General features: G+C 53.1%; 1 protein-coding gene across 5 annotated transcripts in view; it reads left to right on the top strand.

Annotated features, from left to right (window-relative positions):
• Nucleotides 1-14,973, top strand: part of LOC140393051 (monocarboxylate transporter 12-like) — a 215,666-nt gene extending 200,693 nt beyond the window's left edge. For 4 of the 5 annotated variants that reach the window (XM_072479001.1, XM_072479004.1, XM_072479003.1 and 1 more), the window contains exons 5-7: nucleotides 5,004-5,628; nucleotides 12,096-12,355; nucleotides 13,515-14,973. In XM_072479001.1, the coding sequence (XP_072335102.1) occupies nucleotides 5,004-5,628; nucleotides 12,096-12,355; nucleotides 13,515-13,711 (1,082 nt within the window). In that variant the 3' untranslated portion in view covers nucleotides 13,712-14,973. The remainder of the gene's footprint in view (nucleotides 1-5,003; nucleotides 5,629-12,095; nucleotides 12,356-13,514) is intronic. The other variant, XM_072479006.1, reaches the window with a different exon arrangement.
• Nucleotides 14,974-15,261: the final 288 nt, after the last annotated feature.

Here is a 15,261-nt window from a genome sequence, read left to right as displayed (position 1 = left end):
GAAACGGACATTTATCGAGCTAAATACTGCTGTTACTACAGTTAATAAACAGACAAAGGAACTTGTCGACCAAGTGCAGCTGGTGTCTGGCGGTAAGAACCTGAATTGACTATGCATGCAATTGTATCGCCGGACTGCTCCACTTGCCTCACTATATATTTATTTTTTAAAAAATAATTTTTATCAAAGATTTTCATAAAATATCAATAACAAAATGAAAAAGGAACCCAACAGGGTTAGGTACAAAACACAATCTAGAAAAGCAACCCCTCATACCCCCACCCCCTGTACATAAATAATAAATTAACATTAACACCCCAACTTAACACAACAGGTGTATACACCCCCTCAGACCCTTCAGTGTAAATAACAAAAACAATAATAAAGTAAACCCCCCCCCCCCCGACCCCGAGCTGCTGCTGCCATTGACCAATGTCTATCGTTCTGCCAGGAAGTCTAAGAACGGTTGCCATCGCCTAAAGAACCCTTGTACCGACCCTCTCAAGGCGAATTTCACCCTCTCCAATTTAATGAACCCTGCCATATCACTGATCCAGGATTCCACGCTTGGGGGCCTCGCATCTTTCCACTGAATGAGAATCCTTCGCCGGGCTACCAGGGACACAAAGGCCAGAATTCCGGCCTCTTTCGCCTCCTGCACTCCCGGCTCCTCTGCCACCCCAAATATTGCGAGCCCCCAGCCCGGTTTGACCCTGGATCCTACCACCCTCGACACCGTCCTCGCTACGCCCACCCAAAATTCCTCCAGCGCTGGGCATGCCCAGAACATATGGGTGTAGTTTGCTGGCCCCCCTGAGCACCTAACACACCTGTCCTCACCCCCAAAAAACCGGCTCATCCTTGTCCCGGTCATGCGTGCCCTGTGCAACACCTTAAACTGTATGAGGCTGAGCCTCGCGCATGAAGAGGAAGAGTTCACCCTCCCTAGGGCATCTGCCCATGTCCCTTCCGCAATCTCCTCTCCCAACTCCTCCTCCCACTTACCTTTTACCTCCACCACCGAGGCCTCCTCCTCCTCCTGCATCACCTGGTAAGTTTCTGAGATCTTCCCCACTCCCACCCACCCACCCCGAGAGCACCCTGTCCTGTACTGTGTGTGGCAGTAGCCGCGGGAATTCCACCACCTGCCGTCTGGCAAACGCCCTTACCTGTAAGTACCTGAAGGTGTTCCCCGGGGGGAGCCCGTACTTCTCCTCCAGCTCACCCAGGCTCACGAACTTCCCGTCCACAAACAGGTCCCCCAACCTTCGTATTCCTGCCCTGTGCCACCCCGCAAACCCTCCACCTGTTCTTCCTGGGGCGAACCGGTGGTTCCCCCGTAATGGGGTCCACGCCGAGGCCCCAACTTCCCCCCTGTGCCGCCTCCACTGCCCCCAAATTTTGAGGGCAGCCACCACCACCGGGCTCGTGGTATACCTCCTTGGAGGGAGCGACAGCGGCGCCGTTGCCAGTGCCCCCAGACTCATACCCACACAAGACGCCGTCTCCAGCCTCTTCCATGCAGCCCCCTCCATCACCCACTTACGCATCATCGTCGCATTGGCGGCTCAGTAATACCCACAGAGGTTGGGCAGCGCCTGTCCCCCCCTATCTCTACTCCGCTCCAGGAACACCCTTCTCACCCTCGGAGACCCTCGCGCCCACACAAACCCCATTATACTCCTGTTAACCCGCCTGAAAAACGCCTTTGGGATAAACACGGGGAGGCACTAGACCAGGAACAAAAACCTCGGAAGCACCATCATTTTGATTGACTGCACCCTACCCGCCAAGGACAGCGGCAACGCGTCCCACCTCTTGAACTCCTCCTCCATTTGCTCCACCAGCCTTGTAAAATTAAGCCTATGCAGGGCCCCCCAGCTCCTGGCCACCTGGACCCCCAAATACCTGAAGCTCCTCTCCGCCCTTTTTAGTGGGAGCTCGCCAATCCCCCTCTCCTGGTCCCCTGGATGAACTACGAACAGCTCACTCTTCCCCATGTTGAGCTAGTACCCCGAAAAGTCCCCGAATTCCCTAAGAACCCTCATTACCTCCGGCATTCCTCCCACCGGGTCCGCCACACACAGCAGCAGGTCGTCCGCATAAAGTGACACCCTATGCTCCTCCCCACCCCGCACCAACCCCCTCCAGTTCCTTGACTCCCTCAGTGCCATAGCCAGGGGTTCAATCGCCAGTGCGAAGAGCAGGGGGGACAAGGGACACCCCTGTCTCGTCCCTCGGTGCAACCGAAAGTACTCGGACCTCCTCCTGTTTGTGGCCACACTCGCCATCGGGACCTCATACAACAGCCTAACCCACCTGACAAACCCCTCCCCAAACCCGAACCTCTTCAGCACCTCCCACAGGTACCCCCACTCTACCCTATTGAAGGCTTTCTCAGTGTCCATCGCCACCACTATCTCCGCCTCCCCCTCCCTCGCCGGCATCATGATAACGTTTAAAAGCCTCCGCACATTCGCATTCAGCTGTCTCCCCTTCACAAACCCCGTCTGGTCTTCATGGATGATCTGCGACACACAATCCTCAATCCTCGTGGCTAAGACCTTCGCCAGCACCTTGGCATCTACATTTAGCAAGGAATCTGTCTGTAAGACCCACATTGCAGGGGATCCTTGTCCCTCTTCAGGATCAAGGAGATCAGTGCCCAGGACATCGTCGGGAGCAAAGCCCCCCCCTCCCTTGCCTCATTAAAGGTCTTGAGTAACAGCGGGCCCAACAGGTCCATAGATTTTTTATAGAATTCGACCGGGAAACCGTCCGGCCCCGGTGCCTTCCTATCCCTTTGATCAGCTCCTCCAGCCCAATCGGGGCCCCCAATCCCGCCACCAGTCCCTCTTCCACCTTTGGAAACCTCAATTGGTCCAGGAAGCGGCCCCTCCCTCCCTCCGCCCGTGGGGGCTCGGATCGGTACAATTCCTCGTAAAAGTCCCTGAAGACCCCATTGATGCCAACCCCACTCCGCACCACACTCCCTGCCCTGTCCTTAACTCCCCCGATCTCCCTAGCTGCATCCCGCTTCCGAAGCTGATGCGCCAGCATCCGGCTTGCCTTTTCCCCATACTCGTAAATCGCCCCCTGGGCCTTCCTCCACTGCACCTCGGCCTTCCTGGTGGTCACCAGGTCGAATTCGGCCTGGAAGCTACGCCTCTTCCTCAATAATCCTTCCTCGGGCTCCTCCGCATACCTCCTTCTACCCTCACCATCTCCCCCACCAGCCTCTCCCGCTCCCTCCGCTCCTTGTGGGCCCTAATGGAGATCAGCTCTCCCCTCACCACCGCCTTCAGTGCCTCCCATACCATCCCCACTCGGACCTCCCCGTTGTCGTTGGACTCCAAGTACCTCTCTATACTTCCTCGGACCCGCTCGCTCACCTCCTCATCTGCCAACAGCCCCAACTCCAAGCGCCACAGCGGGCGCTGGTCCCTCTCCTCCCCCATCACCAAGTCCACCCAATGCGGGGCATGGTCCGAAATGGCTATTGCTGAATACTCAGTATCCTCTACTCTCGCTATCAGCGCCCTACTCAAAACACAAAAGTCGATTCGGGAATAAGCCTTATGGATATGTGAGAAGAATGAAAATTCCCTAGTCCCCGGCCTTGCAAATCTCCAAGGGTCTACCCCTTCCATCTGGTCCATAAACCCCCTCAGCACTCTAGCCGCCGCCGGCTTCCTACCCGTCCTAGACCTGGAGCGATCCAGTGCCGGATCCAGCACCGTGTTAAAGTCTCCCCCATTATCAGGCCCCCCACTTCCAAGTCTGGGATCCGACCCAACATTCGCCGCATAAAACGCACATCGTCCCAGTTCGGGGCATACACATTGACCAGTACCACCCTCTCTCCCTGCAACTTACCCTTACCATTATATACCTACCGCCATTATCTGCCACAATGCTCGACGCCTCGAATGACACCTTCTTTCCCACCAAGATCGCCACCCCTCGATTTTTGGCATCTAGCCCTGAGTGAAACACCTGACCTACCCACCCTTTCCTCAGTCTTACCTGGTCTGCCACCTTCAGGTGTGTCTCCTGAAGCATACCTACATCCGCCTTGAGCCCCTTCAGGTGCGCGAACACGCAGGCCCACTTAACCGGCCCATTCAATCCCGTTACATTCCAGGTTATCAGCCGGATCAGGGGGCTACCCGCCCCCCTCCCCCGCCGACTAGCTATGACCCCCTCCTTGGCCAGCCACGCGGCCGCAACCCGCACCCGGCCCGTTCCCCACAGCGGCATACACCCGTCTCGAAACCCCCCACTCGCTTCAGCTCCTCCTTGACCATAGCAACAGCAACTCGATTCCCCCCCACCCAATCCCCCCCCCCCCCCCGCCCCCAACCAGGCTAGGACCCATCCTAGCTGATTTACTCCCCCAATTGCACTTCCGCAAGTCAGCTATCACCTGCTGACCCTGGCCACTCCCGCCTCTCCTTCGACTCCTCCCATTGTGTGGCACACCCTCCTCTCCCGCTCCCCATCCATAGGCTCTCCCTCCTCCCCCTTCCGTTCTAAGCGCGGGAAACAACCCTCGCTTCCCTGCCCCGGCCCCGCCCCCTCCAGTCTGCCTCACTATATTGATGGACAAACAAACCAGTGGAACCCTGAAGTTTCTTGTGGACCTCTATTTGACCAGGGACCTCTATTTGAGAATGCCTGTTTAAGTTACTGGTGGTGGAAAGATGAAAGCAAAAACAAGTGGATAAAGGAATGCGTATTGCAGATGAATCATTGAATATTTAATAGTGTTCAGCTGGTGGACAGTAACTGGGGATTCAATTTGGGGATTGACTTATGCTTCTCTATATTGAAGCAATCTGAAGCCGTGGTTGTCGGGTTAGAAGGTGCAGGTTTGTCATGTTTATCTCTGTAAATCAAACCTATAAAGTGTGCAAAGATTAGGGTGTAGCATTATTCTTTATCATCTGGCTTTCTGTAGCAAAACATGTCTCCTAATAAATAATAATTGTTCTCTGTTCCAGGTTGCGGGTATGCTTTAGCTTATTCTCCAGCCATATCAATTGTGGGAAAGTACTTCTGTAAGAGGAAAGCTATGGCATATGGGTTGGCCATGTCAGGAAGTGGAATTGGAACTTTTGTTTTAGCCCCAGTGGTTCAGCTGCTGATTGAACAGTACTCTTGGCGTGGGGCATTATTGATCCTTGGAGGCCTTGTTGCTAATATCTGTGTCTGCGGTGCTTTACTACGGCCCCTCACTCTTATCGAGGATCTGTCCCATTCCACCATCAGTAATACTGCAAGAAGAAAAATTTCTGAGGAATGCAGCTATAAAACACACTGTGATGACCTGCAGCTGCCCAGCCGTACTGCAGATTCAAGTTTCATCAGGAAAGAGAGAGCTAACAAGCAATCCTGTAGCTGCTGTCCATCATATAAAGAATACCCCTTCCTCCTGACACCAGACTTCCTTGTATTTGCTGCATCGTTGCTGTTTTTAGCCTATGGCTGCAGCACTCCTTTTGTGCATCTTGTACCATATGCGGTAAGCTCTGGGGTCAGCCAACAACAAGCAGCCTTCTTAATGTCAATACTAGGCATCGTGGACATTGTTGGCAACATTTCATTTGGCTGGCTAACGGACAGAAGGTGAGCATAAACAAGTTTTTGATGTTATTTTGCATTAGAATGGTAAGACTTATCGACTTGAGGAAAGATTGCAGCATCAGGGCCACTAGAATCATTGCCAGTGGTATGAAGAATTGGAGTTCTTAGTCCCAGAACACTGGGCAGGAATTTCTGTTCAACCTATACTGAATTCTCCTCAACGTATCCTGAGTTTGAGGTGCAGCTTCTCTGGATTAAGACAGGAAATGCCTTCTGTCATCACCTTACCACTTCCAGAACTTATCACAGTGGACGTAAACACCACCAGCACCCATCAGTCAGCGCATTACAAGGGCAGAAATCAGTCACCGTATCCCACCACTTCTGCCCTTCAGAAGAATTTCTGTCTCCCTTGGAAAGATTGTGTTGAAGTTTTAATTTATATCTTGAACCCATTAGCTGTAAACCACTAATGTACTGAAAATATTTTTAATACTGTATTTTAAATACTTAAATAATTCATCTCATCCCATTGGTTCATACAGCCAAATTTTGCCTCCTTTGTTAACCATTCTCAACTTTTATTTTCTACTCAGCTTATCTTTTTGATACCATGGGCAGGATTCTCTGGCCCCCCCCCCCGCCGGGTCGGAGAATCGCCGGGGGCTGGCGTGAACCCTGCCCCCGCCGGTTGCTGAATTCTCCGGCACCGGATGTTCGGCGGGGGCGGGAATCGCGCCGCGCCGGTTGGCGGGCCCCCCTCGGCGATTCTCCGGCCCGCGATGGGCCGAAGTCCCGCTGCTGGAATGCCTTTCCCGCGGAAATCAGTCCGGCACGGGCCTAGCCCCTCAAGGTGAGGGCTCGGCCCCTCAAGATGCGGAGAATTCCGCACCTTTGGGGCGGCGCGATGCCGGACTGATTCGCACTGTTTTTGGCGCCGGTCGGCGGACATCGCACCGATTGCAGAGAATCCTGCCCCATGTTCAACTAATTGACACCTTTGACGAGTAGAGGTTCTTCATTCTTTGCAATTTCCACCATCTATCATCAGGACTTAAAGACTGGATCTTAATAGACTTAAATATATCCCTAAAGGCCATTTCTCCAAGCTAATCGAAAGTGGATGGTATAAAGATTGATCTGGATAAGCGAATAGATGTTGGCAGTGTCAACAGCATCAGACTGAGAAAATATGTGCACAGCACGAGGAGAATAGACAGAGTAGCGAGTGCTTTATTGTGCGAAATGGAGTCACTGGGTGCCAGGAATAAAATACTTTATTCCTCAGTATAAATGTCCGTTGATCTTACACAAACCAAAGAGTTTCAAAATGTTTTGTGAATCCCCCATTTAAATGGTTGGCGACCGGTAATGATTCTGAGTGAAAATGGATTTTTTGGGGGACATTCTGAAACAGGCTGTGATAATTAATTAGCCATAGTTCACAAAGGACTGCAAAGCTGAAATAAAAACAGAAAATGCTGGGAATACTCAGCAGGTCAGCACCATCTCTGGAGAGAGGCAGAGATGTTTCATTACAAGGAAATTCTGGCACAGAAACAGACCATTTGGCCCAACCAGTCTATACTAGCATTTGTGCTCCACTCAAGCACCCTCCCTTTTTTTCACTATGTATATTTTTTAGTCGCGTTTTATCAATATTTACAAATAGTACAACAAACTTTAAGATATAAACTGGTACTGTACCACACTACTGCAGACATAAATACAGAAAACGACAGGAGAACGGCAGAACATTGGTTCTTAAACCTAGTGCTGAGCACCGTCTAGATGCCTCTCTTTCCCATGGAGTCCCTGAGGGTTCCACTGGCACCATCTGGGAGGAGGGAGCGCTGGAGGCTGACCCAGCGGCTTCCACCAGGGAGATGACAGTGGTTTTCACCTCCCCGAATCCCCTCTCCTGACACCGGCACGTCTCAAGGTCAGCTGGCAGAGCAGGGTGGCTAGGCCACGCCAGTGACACTGGTAGGTTTGCCGGGGCACTTCAGCTCCAGGGCCCCCAGAGGATGCCCGCCAATGGCATCAAAGGCCATAGGGCGTGGAAAGCAGCAGGCTGCCTCCACCTCTGATGTACATCCTGGGGACACACCTAGATGTAGCTGCAGGGCACGTAAGCTTAAGAAGATTGAGGATCATTGAGCGGGCACTGGTGGGAGTGGAGTGGGGCACCATCTGTACTTAGGGACAACGGGGTTTAGAATGTTTATTTGAAAATGTTCTATATGTGATACATGTGAAGCCTCTGTCACGTTATTTCACCCCACCCCCTGTTGCCCTCTGCTTTCCCACCCCCAGTGGTCCTACAGCAAGTGCCCCTGATGGAGGTGATGGGTATGAGCACGCTGTCAGCAGAAAGACAGGAGTCAGACTTTGGCATAGACTGAGGAGCACCAGAGTTTACCTCACAGCGGGCTATCATCACTCTCCTGACTTGTATACTGCTGGACCCTCGCTGCCACCTGTCTTCCTTCCTCTGGTTGGGTTCTCTGGGGGCTCGTCCTTCAATCCTTCCTGGTCCAGCCCCTCCTCATCCTCCTCAGATGAGGCCTCATATCGCTACTCCTCCTCCAGCATGTCACCCTGCTGGTGTGCCAGGTTGTGAAGGGCACAGCAGACCACCACAAAGTGAGAGGCCCTCTGGGGGCTGCATGGTAGTGTATCACCAGAGAAGTCCAGGCATCGGAACAGCTTTTTGAGTAGTCCAATGCACCCTCAATGACAGCACGGGTGGCAACATGGGCCTCATTATACCGGATCTCTACATCGGTCTCCGGCCTCCGCACTGGTGTCATCAGCCAGGACCTCAGCGGGTACCCCTATCCCCCAAGAGCCAACCCCTTATCCAAGGATGGTCCTCGAAGACGCTGAGGATCTCCACGTGCCCCAGGATGTAGCTGTCATGCACGTTCCCTGGAAAGCGTGCACATACGTCCATGATCTTCATGTGGTGGTCGCACGCGAGTCGAACATTCAGGGAGTGGAACTCCTTCCTGTTGATGTAGGGCACTCCCTGGTGCCTCAGTGTGTGCAAGGCGACTTGCGTGCCATTATTGACCCCTGGCCGGCGGCATCCCAGCGATGGTGGAGAATCCTACTGCCCGGGCATCTTGAATGGGGTTGGGCCAGCTAAACATTTATAGAAGATGAGATTCTGCCAAAGAATTTCTAAGTTCATTTGCAGCGGGCTTTTCAAATTCCCCACCACCATTCAATGACACTTGTTCACTCTTTTGAGTCCTGAGGAATTTCTTACCGGATTAGCCCACATTTAGGGTGGGATTTTCCATCCCGCCTGACCCGCTTTCTGGTGTGGCGGGTCTTCAATGGCATCCTGCCACCCAGGCAGTGCTCCAGCCAGCTTGGCAGTGCCACCTGGGCATTTTGGCAGTGCCAGGTGGCAGCTGGGCAATGCCAAGGTGCCCATGTTCCAAGGGGGCACCCAGCACTATTCCTGACCACCCAGTGGTCTCCGATGGCCTGGGAGACCTCCCAGATGCCATTCTGCCTGGTCCTATATCGACCCCCAGCTGCAGCCTCTCTGGGGAGGCCAGTGTATCCCAGGTAAGTAGGTCTTAAGTAGATTTAAGACATGCACCTGGGAGTGCTGTTTGGTCCCGCCCCTTTTGGGCAGAGTTCCAACACCTCGCGGGACTTGGGTGAATCCCGCGTGGCGCAGAGGCTGCTGGGAGACCCGCTGGAGGGCTGCGGTGATGTCCTCCGCTTCCAGGGGTTGCCACGTCTGCAAGGACATGGCACTGGTGCCGCACTGTCCTTTTGTTGAGATGGAGCCCTCTGCGGCACATGTTGTCCGTCATCTCCTCGAACAACCAGCGACGCCTGTACACCTTTGGCTGCTGGCGTCCCCCTCTGGGTCCCTCCTGGTCTCATGGGCGGCCAGATCTGCAGGGTGTATGGCGGCCCCCTGCACGTGGGATGCCGCCTGGAGCCTGCATCAATGCAGCTGCTGCCTTCTCCAGCGTCTGCCTGCCTGAGCTGCCGCCAGCATCGCAAGGGCTGTCATTGCGTGGTTGACAACACCATCCATCTTAGTTTCTGTAAGGAATTTGAGAAGGAGAGAGATCTGGGGCGAAATTCTCCGGTATCGGCGCGATGTCCGCCGACTGGCGCCCAAAACGGCGCAAATCAGTCGGGCATCGCGCCGCCCCAAAGGTGCGGAATGCTCCGCATCTTTGGGGGCCGAGCCCCAACCTGAAGGGGCTAGGTCCGCGCCGGACGAATTTCCGCCCCGCCAGCTGGCGGAAAAGGCCTTTGGTGCCCCGCCAGCTGGCACGGAAATGACATGTCCGGGCGGCGCATGCGCGGGTGCGTTAACGGCCGCTGACGGCATTCCCGCGCATGCGCAGTGGAGGGAGTCTCTTCCGCCTTCGCCGCGGTCTCCACCATGGCGGATCTACCTTCCCTGTTTTGGTGAAAAGACATGGTATTCTCCAATTGCCGGCGCCAAAATCGTGGGCGGGATTCTCCCCTACCCGGCGGGGCGGGCGGTCCCGGCGCCGAGGAGTGGCGTGAACCACTCCGATGTCGGGCTGCCCGGAAGGTGCGGAATCCTCTGCACCTTCAGGAGCTAGGCAGGCGGCGGCGGGATTGACACCACGCCAACCGGCGCTGAAGGGCCTGTGCAGGCGTGTGCAGGCGTCATCCCAGCGCATGCAGAGGGGGTTTCGTCTCCGCACCGGCCATGGCGGAGGTCCACAGCAGCCTGTGCGGAGGGAAAGAGTGCCCCCACGGCACAGGCCCACCCGTGGATCGGTGGGCCCGATCGCGGGCCAGGCACCGTGGGGACACCCCCCAGGGCCAGATCCCCCCCGCACCCCACTGGGGACCCCGGAGGCTGCCCGCAGAGACAGGTCCCGCTGGTAATTACCTGGTCTAACTTACGCCAGCGAGACCGGCCTAAAACGGGCGGCCGCTCAGCCCATCGCGGGCCTGAGAATTGGGGGGGGGGCGGGGGGGGGGCTGCTGCCAGTGGCCGCCGACCAGCACGGCGCAATTCCCACCCCTGCCAAATCCCCGGAGGTGGAGAATTCGGCAGCCGGCGGGGGCAGGATTCACGCCTCCCCCCCCCCCGGCGATTCTCCAGCCCGGCGGGGAGTCGGAAAATCCCGCCCCGTATTCAGCGATTGGCCGGAGAATCCCTTTGACGGCGAGATCTGGGGTGGCGCCTGCTTTTGGATGCTCCGCCCCTCCAAAACGGCATCACCGGTGAGAACGCCACACGCCATTGGGACGGCCTCTGGACGTCACCTGAAGACCCTCCCCCGATGCTCCCTCCTCGATGGGCCTACTTCCCGATGGCGTGGATCACTTGTGGCCTGGGGTTTCGTCAACCTCGCATGGTGGCTGTGGACTGTGACCAGTGGCGCCACAGTCGGGAGCGGTGGGGGGGCATTTGGCTGGCCGGGGTGTTCGGCGGTGGCTGGGGGAACTAGTGGGGGGTGGTCCGGGCATAGATTTCATAGAATTTACAGTGCAGAAGGAGGCCATTCGGCCCATCAAGTCTGCACCGGCTCTTGGAAAGAGCACCCTACCCAAAGTCAACACCTCCACCCTATCCCCATATCTCAGGAACCCCACCCAACACTAAGGGCAATTTTGGACACTAAGGGCAATTTAGCATGGCCAATCCACCTAACCTGCACATCTTTGGACTGTGGGAGGAAACCGGAGCACCCGGAGGAAACTCATGCACACACGGGGAGGATGTGCAGACTCCGCACAGACAGTGACCCAAGCTGGAATCGAACCTGGGACCCTGGAGCTGTGAAGCAATTGTGCTATCCACAAGGCTACCGTGCTGCATGGTGAGGGATGTTACAGGGGGGCACTATCTGGCAGGCCAGGTCTGTGCGCGACCGGCGCCATGTTGTACAGCGCGACCACTGCGCATGCGTGGCCACGGATCCCGCAATTCTCCATCCGTATCTGCAGGGAAAGCCGGGGTTTTTACGTGGCATGGCTGCTAGCCCCCCCCCCCCCCCCCCCCCCCCCCACCAAGCGGAGCATCTTTTTGGTCATAATACGAGACACATCCTCCCGACGTACCCTCAGAATCGGAGAATTCAGCCCAATGACCTGAAACGTTAACGTTGATTCTCTCTCCACAGCTGTCACTTGGCTCGTTGAGTATTTCCAACATGTTCTGTTTTTATTTCAAAATGACTGATGAACATGAGTGTAAATAAATCTGATTATTATTCTGCTATCGTGGTTCAAAGTCTTATCTCTACATAAATGGTGCTGTATTTTGTTTGAAGGGAAATGTTTACTATTGTTTGGAGATTTGTATCAGTCAAATTTATTGTATTTAGGTTCAAATTAATGGCCGAAATCAGTTCTAAATAGGAAAGAATGGCCAATAATAGTGCTGCAATTGTCCATAGCAAGTGTATTGAAACATACCAGGGCATTAGGAATTTACTGAATATTAATATTTTTGTTCTCGCAACACTCTCTCTTTAAATCTGCAGGTTTTTGAAGAAGTACCGCAAATACTGTTACATTTTGACAATTGGGCTGGATGGTCTCTGCTCTCTGTTCATTCCCATTCTGAGATCTTTCCCACTCCTTGTCCCCTATGCAGTTCTTTATGGATACTTTGATGGGGCTTATGTTGCTCTTATCCCAGTTGTAACATCAGATATAGCAGGAAATGCTTTCCTCCCCACTGCTCTGGGAATAGTTTACTTTATTCATGGTATACCTTATCTGATCGGACCACCAGTAGCAGGTCAGTAATACTTTACAGAATCTATTCTTCTCCGTGGTCTTCAGTTCTCTGCCCAAGGCCAAGTCCTTGCCGATTATTTGCCGAACCATGGCAATGTACTGTGCTTTTTTAACTACAGTAAGGGCGAGGAGGCAGGCCCCAAGTCTACCTCAGCCGGGACGCGGATTGAACCCTGTGCTGTTGCCATTAATCTTATCCATACGCTAGCCAACCCTGCCCCCCCCCCCAACTTAATCTCTTCAGGATTTTTTTTATTGTAAGTGTATTTTGAATTTTCCACTGATTTGATTCATTCACTATCTTGTTTCAGCTGGTGTCAGTTAAACTGCACTCTTGTAATTGGCAGCAGTTGAATTTAAAGGCTCTCATTTGAAGGTGCAATCACCCAGCCTAAGACAAGGTTTTGTGCTGAATTCTCACTCCTTAGCAGGCCGTCAGTAAACCCGCTGAAGAGCCTTTAGGCCAGTCAGATGTGGACAACAAGCAACATAGACAAACGAGGCCAAATGGACCCTTCCCGTGCTGTCAAACCTCCATTCTTTTTGAAGTCATATAAAAAATAATGATAATAATGTTACTATTAACTTATTTGATATTCTCTGCCCAAATATTTGACTTGCATTCCAGTCATTCCCTGTGCATACTGCATGCAGCCCATGTTCCAGGAAGACCAAATTAATACACTTACCTCGTGAGTCTCAACCAAACCCACCATGCATCACTATCCCAAGTGGTGTATGATTGGCAATAGAGTTATCTTGGCAAGTGTTGTGAATGGAGTGAGGGAGATTGAGTACACTTTCAATGTATCTCACCCACTGCCTCTCAAAAGTCATGGCTGGCTGGGAATTTAATAGCTGACTCATTCATGAGTGATCATTTAACAGTAGGCGGGTTGTGTTACACATCAATAGGTTATCGCTGCCAAAACTGCTGTCCAAACTGACTTGCCTGTCCGATTTAGCACCCACCTAAGCTGGCACCAATTATGTGGTCAGCATTATTGTTGGTTCCTGCACACATTATGTGTGTCAGACCCACTAGGTGTGACAACACTGATGGCTGTGGGAGTGGTGGATGCTTTGTTTTTTAAGTGTTTGCAATAGGGCACCTGTAGCCAAGTACTGATTTTATTCAGAAATCCTCTTTTCCTTTGCAGGTTGGTTGGTGGATACAACAGCAAGTTATACGGCAGCATTCCTCGTCAGTGGGTTGTCCATGATAGTCAGCTCCATGTTGGTGATCTCTGCTGACTGGATAAGCAAATGCAGGAGTTCAGTTGACGTTCAAACTGCTGTGATAGAGTCAGAACCCAGCGCTGCAACTTTTCAGACTGCATCACTTAATCCAATATAAAAAGATTGGATTCACAGAACACTGCTACATTAAGAAAATACAGGCAAAGAAATTTCTGGCAAATAGAAAAGTCCTCAAAACATGAAAACATTTAAAAATAGGAAATCTATACTTGAGTAGCTATCGGTAAATATTTTATCAATTCTTTCAAGGCCAAAGTATTTTCATAAATGTATATATACCGTTTTAAAAAGAAAAACATTTTGATCTTCTTCAGACAGTTCACAAGTTCCGATTGACTTGCCAACTGCATCTCCACAGGTCTCTAATAGTTCCTATTTTTCCATTAAAAAGGGCCCAAGTGTGGACATGTGACTCCTATAAATGTATCAGACTTATAAGTGATTGTGTATCTGCCCAGTATCAGTTTTAATTCTCATACCTCAAGTTGATGCTGGGTCAATTGACATTTTTAAGACTGTGATCAATAGATTTTTGTTAGTTAAGGTTATCAGGGGACATGGAGCTGTGGGGCGGGATTCTCCACCCCTGCCGGCTGCCGAATTCTCCAGCGCCGGTGATTTTTGGCGGGGGCGGGAATCGCGCTGCACTGGTCGGCGGCCACTGGCAGCGGTCCCCCCGGCAATTCTCCGGCCCGCGATGGGCTGAGTGGCTGCCTGTTTTTTGCCGTCCCGCCGGCGTAAATTAGAGTAGGTCCTTACTGGCGGGACCTGGCGGCGCGGGTGGCCTCTGGTGTCCTGGGGGGGGGCGGGGGGATCTGGCCCCGGGAGGTGCCCCCACGGTGGCCTGGCTCGCGATCGGGGCCCATCAATCCATGGGCGGGCCTGTGCCGTGGGGGCACACTATTCTTCTGCACCGGCTGCTGGCATCAGCATCCGCTGGCGCTCCCGTGCATGCGCCAACTCGCGACGGCCGGTGGAGGCCCTTCGGCGGAGGCCATTCGCCGCCGGTTGGCATGGCGACAAGCCCCTTCCCCACCGGCCGGCGCGGCGCAAACCACTCCGAGGCCAGCCTACCCCCTGAAGGTGTAGAGGATTCCGCACCTTCGGGGTGGCCCAACGCCGGAGTGGTTCACGCCACTCCTTCACGCCGGAGTTGCCCGCCCCGCTGATTACGGCAGAATCCCACCCATGGTGTTTATATAGATTTGAGGCACAGATCAGTCAGGATTTAATTGAATGGGGGGACAAGCTGGTGGGAATGAATACCTACTCCTGATCTTATGTTGAAATTTTCCCGTGCATCTAAGACAAAAAGCAAATTACTGCATATGCTGGAATCTGAAACAAAAACAGAAAATACTGGACAATCTCAGCAGGTCTGACGACATCTGTGGAGAGAGAAGGGAGCCAACGAGTCTGGATCCCTCTTTGTCGAAGCAGATTCAAAACGTTAGCTCCCTTCTCTCTCCACAGATGCTGTCAGACCTGCTGAGATTGTCCAGTATTTTCTGTTTTTGTTTGCTATTAATCCATTTGTGTTTGGCTATTAAATTGCTTGTTGTGATTTACTTTTGGCACGAACCTTCACTCGTTACATATCATGGGCGAAATTCTCCGGTATCGGCGCGATGTCCGCCGACCGGCGCC

Source organism: Scyliorhinus torazame, chromosome 16, assembly GCF_047496885.1.
Source record: "Scyliorhinus torazame isolate Kashiwa2021f chromosome 16, sScyTor2.1, whole genome shotgun sequence".
Classification (NCBI taxonomy): domain Eukaryota; kingdom Metazoa; phylum Chordata; class Chondrichthyes; order Carcharhiniformes; family Scyliorhinidae; genus Scyliorhinus; species Scyliorhinus torazame.
The sequence above is the reverse complement of the archived record's forward strand: the minus strand, read 5'-3'. Positions and strand labels throughout refer to the sequence as shown.